The sequence below is a fragment of the Peromyscus maniculatus genome, chromosome 2 (genome assembly GCF_049852395.1).
Source record: "Peromyscus maniculatus bairdii isolate BWxNUB_F1_BW_parent chromosome 2, HU_Pman_BW_mat_3.1, whole genome shotgun sequence".
In the NCBI taxonomy this organism is placed as follows: Eukaryota; Metazoa; Chordata; class Mammalia; order Rodentia; family Cricetidae; genus Peromyscus; species Peromyscus maniculatus.
In genome coordinates this window covers 143907587-143935434 of record NC_134853.1, presented here as the reverse complement: position 1 = coordinate 143935434, position 27848 = coordinate 143907587, and the positions used below count along the sequence as shown (strand labels likewise).

General features: G+C 52.1%; 1 protein-coding gene across 2 annotated transcripts in view; it reads right to left on the bottom strand.

Annotated features, from left to right (window-relative positions):
• Window positions 1–27848, bottom strand: part of Grik3 (glutamate ionotropic receptor kainate type subunit 3) — a 220002-nt gene that overhangs the window by 51231 nt on the left and 140923 nt on the right. For both annotated transcript variants that reach the window (XM_076565053.1, XM_076565054.1), the window contains exons 3-8: window positions 22389–22646; window positions 15274–15455; window positions 12582–12635; window positions 5965–6138; window positions 5240–5383; window positions 367–474 (exon numbers count right to left, since the gene is read on the bottom strand). In XM_076565053.1, the coding sequence (XP_076421168.1) occupies window positions 367–474; window positions 5240–5383; window positions 5965–6138; window positions 12582–12635; window positions 15274–15455; window positions 22389–22646 (920 nt within the window). The remainder of the gene's footprint in view (window positions 1–366; window positions 475–5239; window positions 5384–5964; window positions 6139–12581; window positions 12636–15273; window positions 15456–22388; window positions 22647–27848) is intronic.

The following is a 27848-nucleotide window of genomic DNA, read 5'->3' as shown; positions in this document are numbered from 1 at the left end:
GGGGCCATGAGTTTACTAACCCAAGTCAGGCAATCTGTGGAGGCTAGAAAGTTTAACTTAAGAACACATATGTCCTTATCCCTGACCCAGCCCTGCAGGATCTTAGAGACAGTCAGTTTGTGCCACGTCTTTGTGTTTCCCTGACTGGCCTAGCTCACAAGGGATGGCGTAGGTGTCTGTTCTAGCTAGGCCACTCAGCCTGGCACCTTCAGGTGTACCAGGACCCACAGCTCTGCAGAGGTCATGCTGGGTTGGTTCAGTCTCCAGGGGATGCCTGCAGTGGACCTTGCCCTTCTGCCTGGAGCTCGTGGAAGGCACTTCCAATATCCCTGGTCCTCTGCGGAGCCTTCTCCGGAGCCTACGCACCTTCTCCAGGCCATCTTCCTTCAGGCTGATGATGTCCAGATCAAAATCAGTCCGCAAACCACTGGTTTTGTTGAAAACAATCCGTCCAGTTAATCCTTCCCATTGAGCCTGCGGAGTGGAGAGGGCAGAGCGGCAATTCCTCGGGCTCATAAATCATCATTCGGTACAACTGTACAATGCTTCATTTTAATTACTCCTTGCACTGATACTGTTCCCCCAAGACCATGATTAATTAATAATCACCTCCATCATTGCTCGGGCTGTGGTGCGAGCCAGCGATTTCCATAAATTCTATTACGCTCTTTAGCCAGCTCTACATCTGCACCTTCTCGTGTACAACATCGATCTCGGATGCGCTCAAATGAGCCCCCGCCTCGAAGCCCTGGGAAGGGGGAGCCCGTGTCAGATCCCTGGGGAGGGCCAGGGAGGCAGGTGAGCAGAGCGGGAGCACATGAGACCCACCAAGAGATAGAAATGCCTACAGGCCCAGTAGGCTGTTTACAGAGCCATATCCTTGGAGCATTACCCCCAGAGAGGGAGGGAGCTGGGCAAAGCCCCTCAACCTGCTGCTGCAGCCCCAAGCCACGGCTGAGAACTCTGGGGTCCAAACTCTGGGTTCAACTCCACTGGCTCTGTGACCTACAGTACTCTCTGCCTCAGTTTCCTCGGCTATAAAATGGAACTAGTCAGGGTATCCATATTTCCAAAATGTGAGAGTGAAATAAGCCAGGGAAAACAGAGAGAAGAGCCTGGGCTAATGCAGGCCCTGGATAAATGGCAAGTTCTGTCATTCTGTTGTCATTAATGCAGACAGAGGCAGGTATGACTTAATGCAGACTATTTTTTTTTTCAAGACAGGGTTTCTTTGTAGTTTTGGTGCCTGTCCTGGATCTCACTCTGTAGACTAGGCTGGCCTTGAACTCACAGAAATCAGCCTGGCTCTGCCTCCCGAGTGCTGGATGGTGCACCACCACCACCCAGGTACAGACTATTTTCTAGGCCAGGGTGGGCCAGTCTGGCCATGGCCTGTGCTTGGATGAGTCCACAACCATTCCTACCCATCTGTTGTGGAGTCCTGCTACCTTCAGATTTGCCAGTATTAGATATTATAGACTGTCTCTCTTCTGGGGGTCCAGAGTAGTCATTCTTTGTGCACACGAGGGTGTGTGCTGTACCTTTCCTGTGGGTTTGTATATGTGTGCCTGTAGAAATGTGTGCATGTGTATGCTGATGTGTGAGGTCAATGTTGGATGTTCCCCTCAGTCACTCTCCATCTTATTTAAAATAAAAGTAGCAAAAATAATATAAACATGTGTGTTGCATACACATGTGTGGGTGCCCATGGCCATGCAGAGACGAGAGTTGTCTTCCTGTATTGCTCTCCACCATATTCTCTTCAGACAGGGTTTCTCACTGAACCTGAAGCTTGCCCTCTTGTCTAGGGTAGCTGATGAACAAGCTCCTGGGATCTACCTGTCTGCTCCTCAACACCTGAGCTACAGACAGGTGCAGCCACACCTAGCTTTTATGTGAGTGCTGGGTTTGAACTCAGGTCCTTAGCATTGCACAGAAAGAGCTCTTATCTGCCACCTCTCCAGCCCTTCCATCTTATATTTTTAAGAGAGTATCTCGCACTGAATCTGGAGCTCACTGATTCAGCTAGGATGGCAGGCCGGGGAGTTCTAAAGACCCATCTGCCTGCCTTCCCAGCACTGGCGTTAGAGCTACACCGCTCCCAGCTTTATATGTGGGTGCTGGGGACTCGAACTTCGATTCTCATGCTTGAGTAGCGGGCCCATCACTAGTGGAGTCCCGGCGCTAGCCAGAGAGGTGATCCATAAGTCACGACCCCACAGGTGATGTCACCCAACTTTCCCAGCAGCCTTGAGGGCTGGCCCAGTGAGAATCATGATTCCATGTTACAGATGGGGAAACAGGCCCGGAGGGAGATGGTCCTGGGAGCCCCAAAGCTTCCTCTACACAACAGGCAGAGCCAAGCTAGACCCCTGGTCCCAGGGCCTCACTACTTGGTCTGGGCCCTTTCCCTCTTTCTCCTTGGGTGGGGCTGATGCTGGTGGGTATTTTGCAGTTAGATTTCTGCATCTGGGAGAAGATGACCCACCATCCATCCTGGGGTCTTGGGAAATAGGAGGGAAACAGCCATTGGGGGTTAGTGAGTGGAGGGGGATGAATGAGGTATCCAGAGGAGAGGTAGGGACTGCAGGAGGGCTAATTCTGGTTTGGGCACAACAAGTTCCTGCTCACCCTATATTGTGAGCAAGGCTCCTGGCCTCTCCCTGGAATGAGCATCAGCACCCACCACATGGTCACTACTTCTCAAATTCCTGGTCCCCAGAAGCTTGTCTTTGGATCCCATCTAAAGACCTAGAGCGTCTCCCTGCTCCTGGGCAGCTCGGAGTCCCTGTAGACTTTCACAGATAATGGAAGATGATAGCTGGGTGAGAGGCAGGAGGATTGTAGCTCTAGGCAGTCTGGGCTGCTTACTGAGGTTCTGTCTTAAGCCATCCTTTGCTCCCCCCCAAAAGTAGATAGACAAAAGGTGTCCTAACTCAGAGGCAACATCCTGGAGCCCCAGAAGGCTAGAGAACAAAAGAGGCTCAATCTATCTAACACTCCACTGGTGTGCAGGCCCTTAATGAGGTGGGTAAAGTGCCCAGGACCATGCCTGTGTGTATGATCATGATGAGTGTTATGGGTTATCATGTTTCCTTTGTAGGTTCTGGAGCCCCGGGGCTCCTGGAAATGGAGGTGGTCCTCAATGGAGGAAGAGACAAGGCCAGGCCCAGGGAGGAAACTTACAGCAGAGAGTGACAATCCCACCCTTCAGAAGCCCACTGAACTTCCATTGTGACCCTGCGAAGTGGGACTCATCACTGTCTCCATTTCCCAGATGTGAATACTGAGGTTCAAAGATGGACTGAGGTACTGAGGAGATAGTTCAGTTAGTTAAAATGCCTGTCACGGAAGCATGAGGTCCTGAGTTGGATCCCTGGTGCTCACATAAAAATGTCAGGTGTGGCTGCAGGCATCAGGGTGTGGGTGGGGTGGGGGTGAGTGGATCCTCTCACTCTAGCACACCTCATCGGTGAATGCCAGGTTCAGTGAGAGAGCCAGGCTCCCCAAAACCAAGGCAGAGAGATATAGTGGAAGATATCTCTGGTCTCCACATGAATGTACACCTGCAGACACACACACACACACACACACACACACACACACACACACACACACACACACACACACACACGGAGCCAAGGGGACAGAGATTAAAAGCCACATCAGAGAAGGTGAAGGGCTCTGTTTATGACTTCACAGGGAGGCCGGCCTTCCCTCAGGCTGGCTCCCCCACCCCTCGGGCTTCCATCTCTCTGCTGCAGCCCACACCCTCTGGCTATCTGCGGGCCCCCAGGGAAATCTCAGCAGGTGTCTTCCGCTGCCTTGCTCCTACAGAGGAGGCTTTCCTCCCTGTCAGTGCCAGAGGAATTAAATGCCAGCAGGTGCGGCCTGTCTGTGGGCGGGTGGGCCGGGGCAGGGCAGGGAGCCACGGGCAGCTCCTCCCCGTGACATTTCCCAGCCCACCCGCCCCCTCTAGCCGCAGCTCAGGACTTGCTAAATGAAAGATGCTTCACACGCTCTGAACTCCGGCCTGGTATTTTCCAGCTCCTCTCGGAAATGCCAAGTCTTTAAAATGATTTACTGCCACGCAGTCAGACGGAGATGGGCAACTTGGAGACGGACAAAGGGAAGCCTGGACTCTGCAGGGTACCTGGGTTCTGCAAGTGGCCAGTTATGGACCACGAGCATTTTGTAGCGACTCCTGCCTGGCCTCCATGGCCCTACGAACAGAAGGAGTTCTGCAAGGGATGGGGAGTGTCCGCCCCAGTGTGGGTAGGAGAGTTCCAGGAGCGGGAATGGGACCTCTCTTTCTAGGCTGGGCAGTGGGGAGTCCGCTCCCCTCGGGCATTCATGGCTGGGCCTCAAGCTTTCCAAGGGGCAAGGGGTGAAGATGTAGGGTCCTTGAAGCAGGGTGGGCTGCAGGCCCTATGGCTGGAACCCACTACCCAAAAGGAAGTTAGAGTAACTCCAGATGATGGTGACTAAAAAATCAGGGTTGTCATACCTGCTGTGCCCAGCTCTGAGACCAACCCTCAGCCAATGGCTGTCATAGATGAAAGAACTCCAAGACTGCTTGCTTCTATTCTATTCTCTGAAAACACACACACACACACACACACACACACACACACACACACGCACGCACGCACGCACGCACGCACGCACGCACGCACGCGCGCGCGCGCGTGCACACACACACACACACACACACAGAACAGAGAGAGAGTCTGGACCTTCCTAGAGGGCTTCACCTGAGCCCCTTGGTCTTGGTCTTGGTCTACTTACCACTCACTTTAGCCCAGGATAGCCCTGCTTAGACCTCATCCTTTATAGCCTTTTCTTCTTGCTATTAACTGAGAGCAGATCCTGGTCTGACCCCGAGTTTCACTCTGTCTTCCACAATTCTGAACTGAGGATCAGAGAGGCGGTCATCTCACCAAGCCACTTAGCCAGGGGCAACACATTGGCAAGTGAGGCCCGGACTGAGTGAGTTTGTCTGCAGAGGGGAGCCATAAACCCTGCTGCATCCAGTGTGACAGCAGCGAGGACAGTGACAGAGAGAGAATCCTTTGACCACCCGGGCTTCTCAATCGCCTTTGAGACAGGGGAAACTGAGGCTCAGAGAGGTGACCTGCCCAAGTGTGTAGTACGTAAGAGAAACCACTTCTCTGGCTCCCGCACCTGAGCCCTCCAGCTCTCTGCTGCAGGGGGCATCCCCGGAGGGGCCTGGACTCACCTCCTTGATGAAGTTCATGAAGCGGCCACCAAAGCGCCAGGCCTTGTGCCGATGGCACTGCAGGGAGTTCACGGTCATCTGCGGCGCTCGCTGGTAGCACACAGACACGATGTGGACGGCATCGTAGAGCAGGGCTGCGTCCGTCTGCGGAGGGCACAGGCCTGCCTGAGGGCTGCGCCTGTGGCGTCCCCAGCTCCTGCCCCACCTGCCCTACCACCACTTACAAGCTCATGGTGTCCTGAGGGGGGAACAGGCCCTTAGGCCCAGAGGGAGCCCTGTCCTTTTATGTGAAGAGAGGCCAGCCTCGGTGTGGCCCTATGAGTCTGTGGACACCCCAGTGCCCCCCTCTTTCCTGCTGCTCAGGCTCTCTCTCTCTCCAGACCTCCCACCCAACCCATTACCTAATCTCACCCACTCTTTACTCCTTTCTTGCCTCCTCAGCCTCATACCTGCCAGTTACAGCTTAAGTCCCCATGGTCTTTAGTTTGTTTGTTTGTTTGTTTGTTTTTAATGTGATCCATTTTTAACCATCCTATGGCTCCATTAGAGGCGGCCCTTAGGGTGGGACTGTTGTCCCCAGGGCTCTGGCTGATATATGGCAGATCTTACAAAATGAAGTGTCGTATGAGGAGATGGAGGGAAGGAAGGAGAAAAGGAAGAAAGAAGGAAGGAAGGAGGGAGGGAGGGGAGCCCTGGGGGCCTATCTATCCATCGGCCCACTGTACCATCATCACTCCATCCAACAGGCCAGACTCCGCCCGGGGAGCTGCCTGGAGTCGCTCCATGGACCACTTCTCCACAATGGCTGAGACATGGGGGTTGTCCACGTTGAGTATGCGGAACCCAGTCAGGTTCACCCCCGAGTAGCGGTAGGGTTCCAGGTCTAGTGCGTAGAGATCCTGAAGAAAGAGAGCTTGATGTGGTTAAGGGCTAGCCCAGTTCGCCTCCCTCACCCTCTAGACCTGGGCACCCCTGGGCCTGAGCTGTGGCTCCCTGCAGAGCCCTGTGCATGAAAGATGCCCGGAGTGTCCACAGGAGGACTGAACGCAGAGTCCACCACTTGAATCTCCTGATACTGACCTCACATGCTGACTATGGGGGCCATCATCCTGTTTCTTCATCTGTAAAATGGGGATTTCTCCTCTTTACAGAACCCAGAAGACCCCCTCTCACTTTGGGAGGACAAAGGGTGCTGGGCCTGGGCATCTCCAAGTGACATTGAAGGAGGCAAAAAAGCCAGAGTACCTTTTCCCCCCTTCACAGAGGGGTCCAAATGAGGACCAAAGAAATCCACTACCCGCCCCTCCCCCCCCCTTACTCTTCTGGAAGTCACAGGCAGGGCCTTTTTACCCTGTCTCCTAGGAACATCTGTCTAGAGGACTCTCCATGGTCAGGTCCCACGCAGCCTGGTTGATGGGCAAGCCTTGGCTGACAGCCCAGGAGAAAGGGTCTTAAAGCCCAACCAGCCCTGGCCTCTCTTGCAGCCCCAGATCAGGGCTGGTGAGGTGAGGAGTCAAGAGGAGAAGCAGTGGGAATGGGCAGCTGTCCCTCAGCAGAGAAGACAGCGTGTGGAGGGGCAGTTAGCCTTCACAGGAGCCAAGCAGAGCACTCACCACAGGCTCAAGATGCCTCCAAACTCAAGGAGCCACAAGAGAAGCATCATGTGCTTTCAATACGCAGGATGGCTGCTTTCAGATCTCTGGGGGTTTCCTAACTCCGCTGGGTTAGGAACTGCTGTTAACGCTGGGTAAAGCCCAAGCTTCTGCTTAACATGAGATTTGTGTCTGGCACAAAAGGTCATCCCTAAGGCAGCGGTTTTATTGCTTTGCAGGAGATTAATCTATTTTGTGTGTAACTGTTCTACTCTACGTCCCTTCCCCCCCTAAAACCCTGCTCCTCAAATGCTCTGCTTCACCAACGGACTGTTCCCTCCAGACTTAGAAACATGTCCCACTCTACACTTGCTTCAGACTAATGTTTTGATTTTCAAAAATAAATAACTTGGACAATGTAGACTGGTTGCCAGCTGGGACTGGGGAAATCAGGTCCCTTGTCCATACTTTCCCGCTTCCCTTCACTGAGCTGCCTTCCATCTTGAACCTGAAGGCCACACCCCCACCTCTACCCTTAGCCTGGTGCCAACCTCAGATAATCAAAAGGGACACCGGCTGGAGCCCATAGAGCAGATCTCGCACAACGCTTGGGTGTCCTGTGGTCTCTGAGACGCTCCTTCTTGGTAAAAAACTCCTGCTCTTCTGCATTCCCACACGGACCCTTTCTCGAAGGCACTGTGTGCATTCATGTCCCCTTTGCAGAGAAGAGGAAGGCTTGGAGCCCAGGCAAGAAAGTCTCATCTTAAACCACTCAAACAAATACAACCAGCCTCCCAAGTCTGTGCATGTACGAATTCAACCAACCGTGTATGTATGTATGTATGTGTGTGTATATATAATTTAATTGCCTATCTATATTGAACATGCAGACTTTCTTTCTCTCCCCAATTCCCTAACAATGTCATGAATTACCCAGCATTTTCGTTGTATTGAGCATTGTAAGTTATCTAGAGTTGACTTAAGGGAGATAAGAGCATGTATTAATAATATGTAAATACGATGCAATTGTATACAAGAGATTTGAGCATTGTGCTGGCTAGTTTTATGTCAACTTGACACAAGCTAGAATCATCTGAGAAGAAAGAACAATAATTGAGAAAATGCTCCCACAAGATTGGCCTGTAAGCAACTCCATGGGGTATTGTCGGATTAATGATTGATGTGGGAGGGCCCAGCCCCCAGTGGGTGGGGTCACCCTTTGGCAGGTGTTCCTGGGTTCTCTAAGAAAGCAGGCCGAGCAAGTCACAAGAGAACTAGCCAGTAAGCAGCACTCCTCTATGCCCTCTGTATCAGCTCCTGCCTCCAGGAGGTTCCTGCCCTGCTTGAGTTCTTGCCCTGACTTCTTTCCACCATGGACTGGATGTGGAAGTGTAAGTGAAAACAAAGCCTTTCCTCCCAAAGCTGCTTTGGGTCAGGGTATTTCATCACAGTAGCAGATCCATAGTCAGGGGAACGGATGGAAAAGCAGTTGACACCACAAAGATGAGAGAGTGTTTTTCAACAACTGTTCACACCACGCTAGACCTGGAAGCAGAAAGGATGGCAGGAACCAAGGGCTGGGTATGACCTTGTAGTACCTATGTCTAGCAGCTGGCCCTACCTCCTAAAAAGGGTCCTACATCCTCCAAAAAATACTGTCCCCAGGTATGGAACAAGTATCCGAAGCCCACGCTGAGCTAGTCGGGGGACATTCTAGATTGAATTCATAACAGGTTCTAAGTGGTGAGGCTGCAGTCACTTCCCTTCATATCGTTTTCTGGTCTGGGCTTTCCTACAGTTTCCTAGGGGCTAGTGACGCTGAGTACCCCCACCCCTGTGACACGAGAGCAGTGACAGTGAGGAGCTGGTGAAGAGGCCTCTTTGTCCAGCTCCTGCTACTGTTTTTTTGTTCAAACTGCCCTGGGCCAAGACCCTAAGTGCTCAACACGGTGAACTGTGGGCAACTTTGCAGCTTGGCAAAAAGTTGCATTTCCGATGCCAAATGTTGACACACTGAATTCAGTGTCGACTGGGGACCTTTTAGAAACATTCAGCATAACATAATAGACTAATTCATTAGCACCCCATGGGTCTGAATGGGAAGAAGCCGATGCTCGGGAAACATGGCCTCAAGGAACGACAGATGAAAATATCTTTCCCATGATGTAACTGTTATTGCCGGGAAGTGGCATTAATTGTGATTGCTTATCTATTAATTTATTATAATTCTTTTTTTTTCACCTCCAGGCTCTTACCTACACATGACATGCACCAGGGGCTCAGCTGGGGCTGATTAGCACGGGGTTATCTGGGAATGGCTCAAAGCTGGCTGATACCGATAATGGCAGCTGGGGTAATTAAAACGTCTTCTGCATGGGAGAAGCGACTTTGGAGACATTTTTTGAGGGGAAGGGTTGATGATGTGCATTTCCTAAGATAAATGCCAAATGCCATTCCCCTTCCCAATATAGCCACCACTGACCAATGGGCATGAAAAGGGAGAGTCACGAGGTAGAGCCCCGAGCCAACGGGGCTGGAAGGAAGATCCTGAAGCTGGCAACAGGCTGTGACCAGCGAAGAGGACTGAGGGGGACACAGAGGATGCCGTGACGCGCGCGGGGGCTACTGGGATTGCCGATATACACTCCACCATAAAGCTGTCTGCATTATGGAGGCCACATCTTCCTGGAAGAGCCTGGTCTCCTATGCCTCGGAAAGGGGAGAGAGGGAGAACAGTGCCCTGAAGCAGCCATGGGCAAGAGCCCGAGTGAGAGCCTAAGCCGGGATCACTGATCTGCCGTGAGACTCTGGGAGAGTCATGCGATCTCTCTTGGGGTGGAGTAGAAAGCACACTCTGCCGTTGTGGCCTCGAAGGGAAAATTAGAGGATGTAGGCAAAGGACATAAGTGTGGGCGCCGCTGGGAATTCACGAAGGCTCTGTTTACCCCGTTAGTGTCAATCACCATGCTGGACCATTACGGCCAGGCATCATGAAGAGTCTACCTGCTGGAGGAGGCTGGGGACCCTGGAGTGGCAGTTGGCGGCAGAGGGTTTGGGCAGCTGGAAAGCTTGTGTGGAACACCCCTGTTGTCTGTTGCTGAATCGCCTCTCTGAGCCTCAGTTTCCATTTTTGGGGGGAAACGGGAGAGTCACAGCTCCCATGGATGTTCATTTTGAGGGATGAGGACACACAGGAAGCAAAAGCAGGAGGTGCTTAGTGAGTTTATTTGACACGTACATGGTAGTAAGTTCCGATGTAGTTCTAAGCACCCTGCCACTCTCCATGCTTTTAACACTGACCCTCTCAAGCATTGTCCCTGTTTTACAGACACAGGCACAAGGCAAAGAGAAGGCAGCACCTTGCCTAAGGAGGTGAGGTATCTTTTTTTGTGGTGGTGGTGTGTGTGAGAGTGGTATGTACATAGTGTGTGCACACATGTCTGTGCAGAGACCAGAGGAAGACGTTGGGTGATCTGCTCTGTCACTCTCCACCTTACCCCCTTGAGACAGGCTCTCTCACCCAACTTGGAGCCAGGCTGGAGGCCAGAAAGCCCCAGGGACCTTCTGTCCCCACACGCCACAGCCGCTGCTGAGGTTGTAAGTGTGTGTAGCCACACCCAGCTTTTTATGTGGGTCCTGGGGATTTGAACTCAGTTCCCATGCTTGAGCTATAAGTGCTCTTAACCCCTGAGCCATCTCCCATCCCCACAACCCCAAACAATGAAGTAAGTATCTTAATCCCAATCAGACACACCAGAGCCCATGGTCTGAACTGCCTGTTGCAAGAGATGATGAGTACTGATTGTGCTGATTACAATCTAATTTACATGGTGGTCCTTCATCCACTCATCTCCCACTCAGGCGTCACAGAGCACCTGCTGTGGGCCAGGCACTCCGTGGGCACTACAGACAGACAGCCTTGCTCACAGAAGGAAGTTTTTGGAGCTTGTGTGTGAGTTTTGTGTTGGGTCCACCTCTGTTCATCCTCCCAGCTCAGAGCTGGGGACCTCAGCATTTGTGGATGGGTAAGTGAAAAGAGGAACAGCCACATCAAGGAAGCAAGGCCTAGGATAAATGGGCACTGTATGAGGCTGGAGGGGTGCATGAGGCTGGAGGGGAGGTCTGGGGTGCTAGGATGCTGTTTTTGAGACCTTTGATCTCGACCGCCATGGAAAGGGGCGTCACTGCAGAAGACACCGGGGCCAAGGGGCTGTCATCTCTAGTCTTGGTCTGGAATGCTGCCAGGGATCGAGCACCTTGCCCTAAGCTCCTGCTGACTATCCAGGACACAGAATGACAGATAAAGACTAGGGTGAGGTGAGCCCTTAGGGAGAAGGTGCCCGGCCTCAGTCCCCAGTTCGTAGGGACTCTGTCTCCCCACGGTATCTTCATCAGGTGCCCAGGTCTGATTTATAAGCAGCAGAAGGGGCCCCAAGTGCTGCCTGGGCACAGGGTGCTGTGAACGGAGGCTGTGTGACAATCAGGGTGTGCTGGTGACTGCTCTGTGCCCGAGAGAAACCCTTGCTGGCAGCAGTGGCCCCCTGCCATGGTAGAAGTGCTCACATGGCTGACTGCAAGCTACGAATACGGCATGGAGCTGTGAGAACATGGCTGATTCTCCAACTCCAGTGCGAGCCAACTCCAACGCATCACTGGAGAGCCGACCTGCCTCTTTGCCTTTGCCCACACTCTTCCTTCTGTGCAGAATACCCTTCCTCTCTCCCCGACCTGTTAGTGAGCGCCTATGGATCCTTCAAAGCCTAGCTCAAACACCCGCTTTTTCTAGAAAGCCTGCCTCAAGCTTCCCACCTGCTACCAGCCCTACAAACCCTAACATCTCCGTGTGCTGTGCCCTAGGGCGGTCTGCCTGAGGTCAAAGGTCAGCTGTGTCAGAGGAAGACGGACTGGAAGGCCTCAGTCCTACCATCTTGAAATTGCCAGCTTAGCCCAGAAGCTGGGTGAAGACTGGTGACTGGTGCTCTATAAATGAAGAAATCACCCAGAGGATTGTGGGGGTGCAGGGGTTGGGCTGCAGGGGTGGGACTGCGGGTCCCCGAAGTGGGGAGGGCAGGGAGGGAGGGTGCGGCTGGCTCCAAGGCCAGGCAGCTCAGCAGTGGTGCCCTCTTTGGCACAGGACGCCATGGTTCTGCTGATCTCAGATCACAACTAATTATTCTAATGGGTTTAAATGGCCCTAAATGTTCTCAGAGTTTGGACAGGACCCATGTGGAGCCAGCAGGTGGGCTGTCCCCAGTGACCACAAGGGGCTGACTTCAGAATGGATGGTGCAGGATCCAAGGTGGCCATTCCAGGGGTGATGGGAGGTCTTTGACAGGTGTGTGTGGGAGGGCAGTCTAAAGAGTACTAATAGCCGCTCTCTCCAGCTCTAAACCAGCCAAGCTCTGCTCTCACCCCCAGGCCTGACCAGATTACTAGGCCTCCCAAGGAGGTAGGAAACCCATTTTGCAGAGGAAGAAACAGAGGCATGGGAGGTCTGGTGACTTACTCAGGGTCCCCATACTAGCCAGCAGAGAAGTTGTTCTTCTCCAGGCCCAGGCCCGGGACTTTTCAAAAGCGGGCAGTTAACAGCGATATCATTGTCGTCTCCCCTGGAGCAACAGCCACAACCTTAAGACGGCTTGGGTCTGCTCCAGCTCTAGCACTTCCCAGCAGGCTGGCCCAGGCCCATCTCAAGTAACCTTCACCAACAGAGGCCCCACCCTTCCTCACGGGACCCGGCGGTACGTTACCAGAGTGGTAAAGATGAAGTGGTAGTACTCCGTCATCATGCCCATAGCCATGGCCTGTGGGGAAGCAGAGTGTTAGCTGGGGGCATGGGACACCCTTCCATCCATTCACCGGCCATTCATCTGGGCCAGGGGAGCTGGGGGATGGGACAGGCCGTGGGCTGCATGAAGCTGTCTGCTCAGACCTAGGGTGTCCACTGAGACCTTGGGACTACGACACGGACTGGCTGGTGGACAACGTGGGTTCCCACTCCAGTGTGTAGCAAAAGCACCTGGGGGAGTCTCCAATGTGGGGGTTTGGGGGGGTCACATTCTCTCAAAGCCCCCAGTTCTGCGGGGCAGCAGGGAGATGTCCAGCTGTCTGGATTTTTCAGTCCGTGTCTCTGGGCCTGTCACTCAGACATGCTGACAGAAGACTGAGGCGCCTCACGAGCCTGGCTCTACATGATGGGGCTCTCCCAGTAAGCCAGGCTCGAGGGGGACATCCTTAGCATGAGTGTCTCCCAGGAGCAACGAAACCTCCATACTTCCCTGATCCCATCAGGCCACACAACATACCACATGCCCCTCTGGGAATATTCTTGCACAGCAGTACGAGGTCTCTCTGTGTGATGTATCTTGTGTGTTTTATTAAAGGTCTGTAATCCATAACACTAATGACTATTAATGCATTTTCTACAGAGTTCCTCAGAAAGCAGCGCCCACCAAGGGTTCTGGAGGAAAAATGTCACAGGGCCAAATATACCTTGAACTGCTGCGTGTCCTCTGTCACCCTCATCCATGCTGGGAGGGCTGGGAAGAGGCCAGCAGCCGGGAAAGGCCTCAACCCCCTTTAATCCACTTTGAGCTCAGCCTGGGGTCTTCATCTGTTAACTCTCGATGTTTTGCAGGCACACAGACCTGGGACTAATCTGAACTCCTAGCTGGATGACCTCAGGCCTGCTGCTTTCTCTTTGGCCTTGGTCTCTTCACCTGTCAGTTGGCTGTAGTAATAAGCCTCTACTTCCCGGGTCAACGAGGAGGGACAGATCCCTGCTGAGTGACTCTTTGGGAACCAATGCTATGACTGTCATTCTGTCACACATGCAGGGAAGAGAGGGGAAGCCCCAGGACAGCGAAGGTTACAGGGATTCTGCATAGATGTCCCCACAGGGACCTCTGCAGGCCCAACATCAGAACCCCCCTCTCTGCTGTCCCATCTCATTGACACCCCCAGAGCTGTTTGAGGAGGGATTATGGATAAACTCTGCCCACAGAAGAGGTGGTGGTGGTGATGGTGGTGACTCCATGATGTAATATGGAAGGGGAGGGGCAAGACAATAAGAATTTTTTTTTCCCCTCTTAGGCAGGGCCGCATGTACCCCAAGCTGGCCTTGATCTTGCAGGATGGCTGAAGATGACATTGAATTTCTGATGCTCTGCCTCTACCTCCTGACTGCTGAAACTATAGGCATGCACTACCACCCGTGGCTTATGTGGTACAGGGGATTGAACTTGGGGCCTTGTGTATTCTAAGCAGGTACTCTACCAATTGAATGATATCCCCAGAACTCAGGTTTCTCTTTATCTCTTAACACCAAACATCACTATATAGCCCAGGCTGGCCTTGAACTCACTCTGTAACCCATGCTGGCCTTGAACCATGATCCTCTTGCCTCCACTTCCTTTGCAGGGTACGGATATGGAGGCTGCCAGTCGGGATGGCTACTCCAAATGAAGGGTGGTACTTGAGCCCCTCAGGGCTTTGAAAATGTCCCAGTTCCTGCTTGGCAATCCCTCCTCTTGAAAGACCTGCATCACCTTGTGTCTTGGATTCCCGTGGTTTCTCTTGCTCATGTGTCAAAGTCCCTCCAGTCACCTGGAACACTTTCGAGGATAACAAATGGCCTTTTACAGAGAGCACAAGCTCGATCCAATGGCTGGGGTTTCACTGTGGTGGCCTGGAGTCGGTTGTAGGTCCTTTTGTGCTTGCTTGCTTGCTTTCCTTCCTTCCTGAGACAGTTTCTCTCTGTAGCCCAGGCTATCCTGGAACTCACTTTATAGACCAGGCTGGCCTCAGACTCAGAGATTCCCTCTGCCTCTGCCTCAAAGGTGCTGGGATTAAAGACATGCACCGCCATGCCTGGCTGCTGTTACTTTTTTTAAGTGGCTGGCAGAGCCTGGCTTTCGTTGCCAGCATGAGTCCTGTCTGGGAACGGAGGACCATTCAGGCTGGAGACCCATGCTCTTCTTCTGCCATAATTGCAAAGCTCAGCAGATTGTTTAAAGAGCAATCTCCCAGTCATAGGCAGGTGCCGTGGGGGATTAGTCACCGGGAGAGGCAGCGAGGCATCTGGGGACTGCACAGAGAAGCCGAGGCCCGCCTTGCATCCCCTACACTCCACCAGGGATATTCTCATGCCTCTTACCAGCCTGGTGGAGGTGGGCTAGGAGGCAGTGTTTACTGGGGGGCTCTGAATACTAGGACATGACATGGGGGCAGATGATCCACCTTTAACACAACGGGAGTAGAAAAAAAACCATCATTATACTGCTGGTGCTACTAAGGCAGAGTCATGGTGGCCCCCAAGGTCATACGGGCATCCAGAGAGACAGCTAGGATGCTTACTGAGGTCAAGCTCTGTACCTGGAAAAGAGGAGGTAGAGCCATGGCAGGCCCAGCCCTAACCCCTCAGCTTGGACAGTGTTCACCCACCTGCTTGAGGATCTGGGCTGCCATGGTGTGGCTGCAATCAAAGATGATGCGGAACTCCCGGCCCCGCTTCATCTCCTTGAGCAAGGGCCGTGAGTCATCGGAGTCGATGGGGAGCTGGCGGATCTTCAGGCGAATGTTGTACCTGGATGGGGCCATGATGAGCTCCTGCAGCCGGATGAGACCTGGGGGCGCGGGGGGGGGGGGCAGGACACAGAAGACACACATGTACATGCATGCATAAAACATCTCAGGCATCTACTCAGATACCGCTACGCAGCATTCCTTGTTTTCTGTGTTCAGAAACGATTCCCTACCCTCAAACATCCCCCAATATCCACGCCAGCTTCGAGGGCTCTTCCCTCGGCCCCCTCTATTGCCTCCTCATTCTGCCGTGACTAGCGCCCCATAGCACCTGGCCCAGGGCCTTGACACTTAGGGAGTACTCACACAACATTTCTGTAATTGGATTGACTTACTGTTTGCTTCGCCCCGCACTGAAAAATCTATCCTCCACCTTGGCATTTTGTAAAACCACTTAATCGGAGGGACTTCCAGGGAAAACGGAATGTCACTTCCTGGAGACAAATGGCTTGCTTAGGTCTAATTAAGTTCATTTCCTTCCCTATTTCAAGCTCTGTTCTTGCTGACTCCTCTGTGGATTCTGGGAGGGAGGCTGCTTGCTGCTCTCCATTGCCCCTGCCCAGGCCCACCGAAGGACGGCTGAACCAGCAGGTGTCCTCTCCTGCATGGTGCCCTCAGCACAGGCTCAGTAGCTGTACACGGTTCACACACCCATGTCCCACCCCCCACTCACTTATCCCAACTTTCCTGCGGGGAGCACCTCTTCCCCACTCCGAGTTTATATACTCAAGAAGGATCCGGCCCAGCTCAGGGAACAAAGTGCACGGCTCCGACCTGACCAATCAGCATATTCCTTGGGAATAGGAACACAGGGATTCTGTGATTATAGTGGCAGGTAAGAAACAACACGTTTTACGCAAGCAAGGAGGATGTAAGTCTGGGGTCAACACATACAACTGGAGTTAGGATCCATCGAGGCAGATGTCAGAGAAGATTGAGCGGGGGTGGGGGGAGGGAAGCATGTCCTAATGACAGCATTTGAATGGACCCTGGGTCAAACAGCACTGTAAACTGATGCTGTCCTCCAATGTCTTAGTAAAGGCTACCAATAAGAACCACACGCACAAGAGTCTGGGTAGTGGTGGCACACGCCTTTAATCAGGAGGCAGAGGAAGGCGGATCTCTGTGAGTTCGAGGCCAGCCTGGTCTACGGAGAAAGTTTTAGCACAGCCAGAGCTGCATGGAGAAATCCTGTCTCGAAACAAACAAACAAACAAACAAACAACAACATAATATTGTTTCTAAAGAACCACCCACGCACACTCATACCTGTGTTTCTTAAGCTAACGTGCACCGAATTAACTTCGTAGTCACCTATTACAATGCTTCCTATCTGGACACCATCTCCCCACTCTGTTATTGAACTCTAGGACCCTTCCAATGGAACCCCAGTTTCCAAAGCAATCCCTCGTACCCAGCATAAGGCTATTAGCGCTCCCATTCCTGGGGGTTGGCTTCCACCAGCCTCCTGTGCCAGGGAGGCTGTAACCCAACCTCCCAAAGAGCTCCAAAACGTTCATGAGTTCTGGATGCACAGATGGAAGAACTCTGCTTCAATCGGGCCTCGGAATCCTGCCACCAGAGGCGATAAGGGAGGGGAGGGGAGCAGCAGACTTCAGCAAGGGAGGGGCCACAAGCTACCCCCCACCCCGTCATACCCAGAACCCCTACTTCTCCAGTAGTTCTGGGTTCTTCCGTGGCTACTGCTGGCCTCTCCCATGCGTTCCCTGGAGGCCCTCCGCGTCCACTTCACTCGTGCCCACTCATTGTTCTGACTCTTGTTCAGCATTAGCCGGCCTGTGGGCTCTGGAGACCCAGATCGTGAGGACAGGGACAGGCTGGATGCTGGAGTGGAAGCCACCAGGGCCGTCTTGTCAGCCAAGCACATCACCCTGTGTAATGCATAACGACCCACATTCTCCAGCAGCAAATGTCAGACTTCCTTCCCATCAGTGGAGTCCCCAAGGAGACCGAGGCTCCTTCTGGCCCACCTCCAGAGGACCGGGCTGTCTGTGTTTGCCTGCGACCGAGCTTTCCTCTGCCTGCCTCCTTAATCAATCCCTCCCAGAATATCCGCACTGAATCACGGTTGTTGGAATGGCATTTTTCACTTACGAAGCACTTCTGTGCTCGTAGCCCCATTTAACCATCTCCGGATCCTGGGAGGCACGCAGGACAGGAGCCTTCACGCTGGGGGAGTAGATAAGGAATCAGAGGGCCAGAGAGGTTAAGGGACCACCCTTAATTCCGAACCATGCCACAACTAGGATCAGGTTTTGAGAAGCAGTATTCTTCTGCCTTCTGGGCAGAGACCTTTTCTCCACCCTAGGGCTTTTCCCCTCCCTAAACCTTTTCCTTTCAGCCCTGGCAGGAGTTTGTGCACAGATTGGATTAGGAAGGTGGAAACATGGCACAGCCCAAAGGTCACCTCCTCCACAGCCACTCTCCTTGAGGCTACCACTGTGAAAAGGATGAGCCAAACTCTTCACCCCTCCCTAGATCCATAGCCCATTTGCATGGAGCTGGGCAGTGCCCACCCACCAGGCTCCACATTGTCATTTGGTTTGTTCAGTGGGACATTAACAAGCATGATGGAACTCCACACTGGCTGATGCTCTTGCTCCTTGGCCGTGGTTAGGACAACAATGCCTGGGTTAGCCTGCCGGAGAACAGAAACACGTGGAAGAGAGCCAAGGGCAGCCTAGAGCTACCAGCAGGCAGGCGAGTAAGCCAGCTGAAACCAAAGAAGCAGCTGGCCAGGCCCAGTAAGCCGCTGACCTGGTAGACTCAGGAGCTAAAGCAATGTTTGTTGTTTTAGGCCACTGGATTTCGGGGGGTGGTTTGTTACACAGCTTATTATAGAAAGAGCTAACAGATGCATCCTTGGCTGGCATGCCAAAAGGAGGGTGGCAATGTGCCAGTCCTCATGACGGTTAGGAGCCAGTCAGTGTCAATCTTACTCCCGTTTGACAGCACCGAGGAGTAGTAGGCATGGGTTCCATGAACTGTAGAAGACCGTCTTCTAGAAGGTTCACAGACAGACCTTTCTTGTTGATAAGGGGTGTGGGTCACATTAGGACAAATCCCTTTGTCTCCTTCCTGCTTGGGGTGTCAGTGTCTGGTGTCGTCTGGAGCTGCAGCAACACTACTGTGCCCAGGAAGTGAAGGTCAAGAGGGTGTCAAGATACCCACACGGCACTCTGACCTAGTCGAGCTGCTAAAGGAGCCTGAGAAGGGCCCGGCCCATAACCTCTATCCACAAGAAAAGTAAGTGGCGATTGCTTTAGCTGATTTGAATTGGGTTGGCCCATCAGCCAAAACGTGCTACTGGACGTAGCCCTGCCTGAGTCTGCTAAAGACGCTGTGCTTCCCACCTGGTGGTGGTCCAGCCTGGTGAAATGTCTCGGTCGGAGGAGTATGGCCTCTGCTTCCCACCACCTGTTTTCAATGCTATGTTCCTGTTTAATGCAAATCTGAATCCTAGAGCCCACTGTTTTCTTGACCCAACCCCATCTCTTATTGCCTCCACTCTAAGTACCTTTTAAACTAAACTACACTGAGACAAATTGAAAATCAAACTGAATTAAACGCTAATGAATTATTTCAAGAAAGAGTATGTGAGGCACTGGGAAGGTGAAGAAATTAAGGCATGGTTATCCCATATTTTTTGAATGGTTAATCAGATTATAGGAGAGTCAGGGTGGTGGGAGTGTATCTCAGTGGTAAGATGCTGGCCCAATATGCACAAGGCCCTGAATTTGATTTCTAGCATCTTGTACAAAAAAAAGAGTTGAGGGAATGGTACTATCCGGAGGTCACTGGCAATTCCAGGCCATCAGAGCCGAGGACCAAGCAACCTGGATTTGTGGGTAGACCAGCACTCAAAGACAGGAAGCTGCAGACTTCAGCATCAGCTCTGAGCAGTGCACTAGCATGGTGCCTGTCATGCTGGCAGATGTCCTTGCAAAGCCTTGTGTCTTCCCAACCCCCTACCCCGCCTGGAGGCCCTGCACCCCTGGGCAACGGTTCAAGCTAGACTCTGCTCTGCCCAATCACCTGTGACACTACAGCCATCCCCCTGTATCTGTTTCTTCTCCTCCATGCTGCTCCCAAGTTCTCTTCCAGGTAACTCCTTGAGGTGAAGTCTGGCTCCCTTTGTTCCTGTGGGGACCATTCAGTCCCCCCCAGCTTTTTGCTCTCATTCCAACCCTTCTCACACTCGGCTCTCCCGGGTGTCTACTGAAACTCGGCTTTCATTATTCCAAGGCTACGCTTGACAGCACACAGTGGTGCTCCGTTACATACAACGTAGAGTCTGAAGCCTGAGGCTGGATGTCAGCCCTGCACAGCCAGCCGAATCCCGTCTGTCTCACTTTCCCCCGCTCACACTCCATACTCAATCCTCTTCCCAGCCAGGCTGGCATCTCCAGAACACTGCCCCACCCTGCCCCACCTCCTCTCCTTGGCTCACATTGTTCCTTTCATCTGCTATGCCCACAACAGGCCCGATTCTGTCCTTCTGTCCCTTTATCTTCAAGGCCCAGGGCAAAACTCTCTCCTCTTCCGGTAACCAGCACACACTGGCCAAAGCCACAGAGCTTTCTTGCACCCAGGTACCTGGACCTCTGACTACTTGTCCTTGCCACTTGATTCTTAGCTCTAATGGCCGAGAGTTACCACTGGCCCATAGTGAATCACCTGTCTCCTAGAAGATGATGTAACTCCTCAAAAAATAGGGTAGGGGTATCTTCATTTCTGTACCCTTTTCCTGCAAGACTTAGAGTTTAATTCAACATGAGTTTCAACTCACCCCAAGTCAGTTCAACCAATGCTTTAAAAATGCCCACATTGTACCAAGCTTGTGCTGACTTCTAGAGGCACAGAGAACCTATGATCTGGAAGCAGAAATGGGCTCATAAACTTTTTTTTACAGCAGTTCTCAACCTGTGGGCCACAACCCCTGGCAGGGGTCCTCTATCAGATATTCTAAATACCAGATATTTAATTGCGATTCACAACAGTAGCAAAATTACAGTTATGAAGTAGCAACGAAAATAATTTTATGCTTGGAGGGGTCACCACAACATGAGGACCTGTATTAAAGGGTCACAGCATTAGAAAGGTTGAGAACCACTGGTTTAGAAAGGAAAGACCACCAAGTTGCAGAGACACTAGAGAGGACTGGGCACCCTGGAGTGGCCCATGGTGTCAGAGCCTCCTGCTGGGGTCTCAGGGGGTGGGCTGCCTTTTAAGGACTGCCAGTAACATAGAGCTCCGTAGCGGTTCGAAGAACCCTGAGATGGATAAACAGCATCCTGATTCATCTTGCCTGTGGGCTTTCATCCTGCTATTCTTGCCCCCCATTAGGAGGTAATCAAGAGCTGACATGGAGCCCAGGTAGTTGAGAGCTGGAGGGCTTTTCAAGGCTGGATGTGCTACCTCTCGAGACACGAGACACGAGGGAAGAGCCAGGGCAGACGGGTTAAGTGACTTGCCAAGGTCACTGTTGCTGAAGAGGCTGGGCTAAGAATTGTCTTGAGATTCAAGTCTTGGGAAAGAAAGAGGAACCAGCTCCGTGCTGGCTAACAGTAGTGGCCTTGGGCTCAGACAGGCCTGCCTGATGGTGTGGGTTGCGATACCATCTGCTGACAGTGGGCGGGGTCTGTTACCTTGCTGAATCTTTGTTCCTGCCTTTCTGATTCACCACCCCATAGAGTCACTGAGAGACTTGTGGAATTAAAAGAGACTATCCTGGCACTGCTTGACTCCTGGTACACTGAGCAATCTCTCCCATACACTCCCCCGGAGGAACGCCTGCTCTGTCTCCAGAGAGCGAACCTCCTGAGGGCAGCAGAAGGCGAAGGCAGGTCTGGCGGTCACTCTTTTCTCCCTTCCTCTGACACTCTGTGTTCACTCGTAACAAACATTTCGTCAAGACCATGGCTGAAGAGTTGTCACAGGTCACAAGGTCCAAAGGCAAGGTCCAGAACATTCGATGGAGCTCGTAGTGGCTATCTGCTCTGGGCCTACACCAAGGGGCCCAGGACTTGGGAAGTCAAGGGTAACACGCTATCCTAAGAGGGTTCTGGAAGGTGAGTACCATGATAGATTAGGATGGCTAGGCAGGAATGGGCTAAAGCAGGCCCTGTGAATGGATGCTGATGTGATCCCAGTTGGGCAAGGCATGACCGTAGGATGGGCACCTCTGCACCAGGGGGTCCACCCTAGGCTTTTCCTTCTTCCTCACTGGAGCACGTGACCCAAGCCCAGAGCTCATTTCTATGGCCCTGGCCCTGGCTGGGGCCGGCAATCACATAAGTAGAAAGGTATCTGAGTACAGAGAGGCATGAACAGGGGTGCCTGAGGGGAGGCAAAGAATGGGGGAAGGGTGCTGTGTGCAGGTGTCCCAAGGATCTGGAACTAACCTCCCCTGCACTCCGAGCCAGGTTTCTATATCTACTCTTCCCTCTTTATTCCGGAGCCTCCCCATGAGGAAGGAGATGGAGGCAGGGAGTAGCAGCCCAGCCAGCAGGCGGGAGAGCAGGGATTTACACACAGCACAAACACACTGCCGCCAGGCCACACGATGCATAAACTGTGAATGGGTGTGGAGAATCCGGACATGCCTCCTGCGCACGGGAGGGTACAGGTGTAGGGGTGCAGGCCGGCAGCGGCAGGTGGCTGTGGAAGTTCGAGCACAGACCAATGCTTGGCAGGTGCCAATCGCAGAGCTCAGTACTCCGCTGCAGAAGATGATGCAAGCGTGCTGGGGAGCGGGGAAGAGTCGGGCGTGAGCCAGGCTGGGGTTGAATAAGGTGCGTGTGTGGCTGGTGTGTATGGGTGCGAGAGGCCCTAGGGGCAAGTGTGAGTGGAACCGGCTGCTCGCTGGTGTCTGGTGTCAGGCGTGACCTTCTCCTCGGAGGCAGCTCTGCTCCCCCACCCCTTCCCCAGACTCGGCAGGTCTAGCCACTCACCTGTGCTGTCATCATAGACCACGGTTGCTGACCGCCACTTGAGGGACTGGACCAAGTCGAGGATGGCGTGGCTGAGGGAGGCGTAGTCGGGGTAGAGGTTCACATAGAAGGTGTCTTTGTTGTCCAGGGGGTGGTGCTTCCAGCGAAGTTGGATGTGGGGCACCTCCAAGGCGTTGCAGATGGACTGGACAGCATTGGTGCAGGAGCCCTGTGATGGTCCGAAGATGGCTACCACACCCAGTGCCAGCTGGTCACAGGCTGCAACAAAGTGGCGGGGAACACAGGGGTCAGTGAGGTGCTATGCACACTGGGAGTGGGCAGTGATGTTGACAATCCCATAAACACATAGGGAAAAGGTCCAGAGGGAAGCTGGGGGGTGGGGTGGGTGAGTACAACTCATGAAGTCTCAGTTTTCTCATCTGAGCAATGGGGCTGTAACAGTCTCTCCTTCATCTGACACCAGAGAAGTAAGGAGGGACAATTATAAGCCCAGCTGTGGAGGACACTGGCTCTATTAGCACGCTATACAACGGTGATGTTTTTGTAGGTGGCATCCCAGCTTCCAGACAGTGTTGAGATGCTGATGTTGGTGTGGAGGGCACGGCTGGTGATAAAGTCTGTGGCATCGCAGTCATGGAGACGAAGCCAGCAGGGATGGCGAGAGACGTGAGTGGAGAGAGAAAAGGAGACAAAATCGGGGCTTCTGTGGACCATTGCATCAGTGAGATGGTGCTGCTGATAAAGATGCTGTCAGGGAGATGATGGTGTTGACAGAAGCAGGGATGATGCTGGTGTTGACAAGACTGGTGGTGATGACGATGTTGTCATAGCAACAATGGAGATGATGGCGGTAGAGGTAGGGATGGAGGTGACAGCATGGGTAGGGATGACGAGAATTGTGGTTCTGACGTTTGCGGTGGTGATAGATGACAGCAATGTCCACACTAAACTCCATTCTCCCACGGATGCAGAGTCCAGACCTACTTGGGCTCCTTCCTGACTTACACTTCCTTTTTCTCCTCGTCCCCTCTCTACATCTGTTTTCTAGTCCCTCCATGTTTCTTCCACCTCTAAGAATCTTCCAGGATGGAAGAACTCTGGTACCAACAAGGCCCAGGACAGAGGTTGTCAGAGCAGTAGCAGCAACAACAACAGCAGCCTTGCTTCCTTCCAGATGTTTCCAGGGCAGCAGCCAACCTTGTCCTGGCAGTCCTGTGCATACACTGCAGTAATTACATTATTTGTGGCTTCAATTTTGAATCCATTTTCTGGTCATTTTACAGTAACTCGATGGTTCACAGTCATTGTAGGAGTCCCCAGCCTGAATACACCCTCCCTTCCACGGCAATTGTAGTTATAGCTGAAATTATCCCAATCAATTTGTGTCTTAAAAGGAATTGAGCCACCCAGAGAATAAGTGCAGGCAGAGGAGCCTGGGGAGTGCTGGGTCGATTCCAGCCTGCTCTGGCCAGGCTTGGAAGAAAACACAGTGCTTTCTGAGCTGCTGGCTCAGATCCTGCTTGGCAGACATTCTTCTTTTAATTTTCCACAAAACACTTCAAAATAAAGGCAATAGTGAAAGTCCCTTTTAATAGGGAAAGGCCTCCTGGGCCTCCAGCAGGAGGAAGGACGAATTCAGCCCGAGCTGGTGGGGTAGATGGTGCCAGGTTTTGTGTTTCTGTGTCCCCTTGCCCCACGTGACCTAAGGGGGTTGGATCCAGCTTGGAGGTGGTGGTGGTGGTGGTGGTGGTAACATCCATCTAGAAACAATTACTTATCACTGGATTCCTCAGAAATGGGCCTAAGTGCATCTCCTTGGAAGGGTCCTAACGAAGCTCCTAAGGAATGCAACCTGAAAATCAAAGATGAAAAGGAGCACAGACCAGGAGAGTGTGCAGCTCCTGGGGAAGACGGGAGTGTTCAGTGGGATCAGGCCCAGCAGAAGAAAGCCTGGAGGATCAGACAGCGTTGCTTCCATCTATGGAAGAGGGAGGCTACCTGCCAGAATTGAAAACCTGAGATACAGTGCCATACACTAAACCCCCTGCCTACGTCTGTGTGTGCATGTGCTGGAGATAGAATCCAAGGCATATGCCAGGTGAGCGCTCTACCACTGGGCCACACTCCTACCTGAGCGTATACCTTTACGGCTGATTAAAATTCTATTGTTTAATTATGTGCCAATCTGTCTGTTCTCTTATAGATGGTCCTTTCATCCATTTCTAGCTTATGGTTGCTAACAGAAAAATGACTAGATAGAAATATCTTTCTGTGCAAAAGGTTTGGTAGATGGACAGTGTGGTGGTTTGAAAGAAACTGGCCCCCATAGGGAGCAGCACTTTAGGAAATATGGCCTTGTTGGAGTAGGTATGGCCTTGTTGGAGGAAGTGTGGTGTCACTGTGGGAATGGGCTTTGAGTTCTCCTGTGTTCAAGCTTTACCCAGTGTGGAACACAAGTCACTTCCTGTTGCCTGCAGATCAATATGTAGAACTCTCAGCTCCTTTTCCAGCACCATGTCTGCCTGCACAACGCCATGTCCCACCATGAAGATAATGGACTAAACCTCTGAAACTGTAAGCCAGCCCCAATTAAATGTTTTCTTTATAAGAGTTGCCATGGTCATGGTGTCTCTTCACAGCAACAGAAATCCTAACTAAGACACATAAATACATGCAAACAATGCTGTGGTGAAGCTGAATCCATCCTACCAGCCTTGTGTACAAGAAACAAATCTCAGCAGTCACGTCTCACCACACACAGAGACAAATCAGTGAGCCAACCATGAAAGACACAACCACAGGACTCTTAGAAGCAAACGGGGGAGACTGTCTTTGGGACAGACGAAGAAAGACTTCTTAACCAGAATACACAATGGGAATTGTTAATAAATCAGACTTGTGACAATGAAAAGCTTTGCTTCTCATGAGATATGACTACTAAGAGAGCACTAAAGGCAATCCCACATATAATGGATATAATACATATAGAAATGCATAAAGTCACACACACCCAAAATGACTCTTCTAGAATATATAAAAAAAAAAAAAACTCCTTTAAGTCAACAAGGAAATAACAAGCAGCAATTTTTAAAAGGTCATTGAAAGGTTCAAAAAAAGCACTCCAAAAAGGGAGAAAAAGAATATTCAAACGACCTATTCAATATTCAAATTAGCACAGTGGGGCATGGTAGGTCTTATGGGGCAATGGGACACAGAAGCACAAAACCGGGCACCACCTACCCGACCGGCTCTGGCTGAATTAGTCCTTCCTCCTGCACTGAGCCCTACGAGGCCTTTCCCCATTAAAAGGGACTTCCATTGTCTAATCATCTGATAAATATAAAAGAAAACCACAATAAGACAACCACTTAACAAATCAACATAATGGCTTAAAGTCTTTAAAAAAAAATCTTAGAAAGTCTAACTGACCTTCCTGCATGTCAGCACAGGTGTAGAACACCTGCCAGCCTTGTGCGCGGCCGTGGGAGTGCAAATTTGTGCAACCACCTATGAAACTGTTTGGCGGAACACTGTGAGCCCATGCTTCAACTCCTAAAAACACACTCAACGAAACTGGGTACCCGTGCCCCTGAAGACAAGCACACAGCCGTTCACAGAAACACTGCGTTAGGAACTCCCGAGTGGGAGCAACTCAAGGGCTTGTGGGGAGCGAGATGGCATTGTTCAAAGGGCCATCCCTCGAGACGACCCACGAGTACTGCCGGGTTCGACACTGCAGGTGATGGGTTGTGGGACCCAATAAGCAAAGCTCATGAAGGAGATGCTGAGTGAGCCTAACCTCAGGACCTCTGAGGCCAGGTCAAAGCAGTGCACGTCAGCAGCACGGAGTGACGGCAGCCATGAGTAGACCGCACAGTCACAGGGGCTCCCAGAGGCCCTTGAAGGGCTTGCCTGCTCGCTGGCTTCATCTGGGTGCTAGGGATGCTGTCTTGAACCGGCTTAGACAGGTTTGTTTCTTCTGAGTACTCCCTGGCCAAGCCCAGGCTCGACTCTTCTCTGCATCATTCTCTGTGGTTCCCAGGCCTGGCTCCATCTTCCCAGCCTCGATAACCGGAAGTTCTGCAATGGCAGGGACTGGCCACCCCCTCCTTTCTCACCTTGTGACCCCTAACTTCTGTCACACAGCAAACGCCCACCAGGATTACTCAAGTGCATTCCTGTCCTCCTGCAAATCCATCCCTGATGTCCATGTTACCCTTGTCCTTACTGTCTCCCACCATCCTTCAGAACACAGCTGAGATTCCCCTTACTCCAGGAAGCCCTCCTGCTTCCACTGTGTGGATCATGACCATTCTCTAGCTGTCATGGCTGTTGGTCCTATGACCCAACTTCCTAATATCTTGGCTGTGACCTGTACAGGGGTGAAGCTTCGTCTCCCTCTGGGATTATCAGGAGAAATTTAAAGTGACTTCAACATACCGGGAATTCGTTCATCCTGTCTCTCCCTTGTATATCAGGTCAGACCCTCACTGATGACTTTGTGCACTCTGGGTTCGGGTCCATGATAGGTGAGCTGGTTAGTTTTGTCAACTTGACACAAACTGGAGACACTTGGGAGGAGGGGACTGCAACTAAGGAATTGCTCCCATCAGACTGGCCTGTGGGCTATTGACTTGATTGATGATGCAAGAGGGCCCAGCCAACTGTGGGTGGTGCCACCCTAGCAGGTGGTCCTGGATCATATAAGAAAGGAGGTGAGCACAAGCAGGGGAAGAGAAGCAGTGAGCATGGCCTCTGCTTCAGCTCCTGCCTCCAGTCCCTGCCTTGGCTTTCCTCCAAATTGGATTTGGTCCGTGTTTTATCACAGCAACATGAAGCAAACTAGGATACATAGTACAGTAACAGGGACTTTAATAGGGACTGTAGTCTGGTGGAAGAGAAACACACACACACACACACACACACACACACACACACACACACACACACACAGAGAGAGAGAGAGAGAGAGAGAGAGAGAGAGAGAGAGAGAGAGAGAGAGAAAGAAAGAAAGAAATAGACAGACAGACAGAGACAGAGAGACACACCTAGGAGTTGAGATTACAAAAAAAAAAAAGTCTAGGGTTATAAAGATGGAGGTGAGGAGGCCTGACCTTATCTTATCAAGAATATAAGGACAAGAATGAGTTAGTTCAACACCAGCAAGGCTGGGTGCAGGTAGGGTGGGCGTATGTGAAGCGAGGGGAACAGGATGTACAAAAGCCCCAGGAGGGCGATAGAGCTAGAATGCATAACGGAGTCTAAGGGACTGGGTGCCCAGATGTAGCAGGAAGGCCAAGCTGGGGCTACATTGGCCAGGATCTACTGATGACCTGAGGATGGGGCACACTATCTAAGGCTCTAGGGGAGTAAGCTGTGTGGTCTGATATGGAGGGAGAGAATGGCTGGCTTCTGGAAGTGGATGGTTCTGCCTCTGGCTGGCTTCTGGGAGTGGATGGT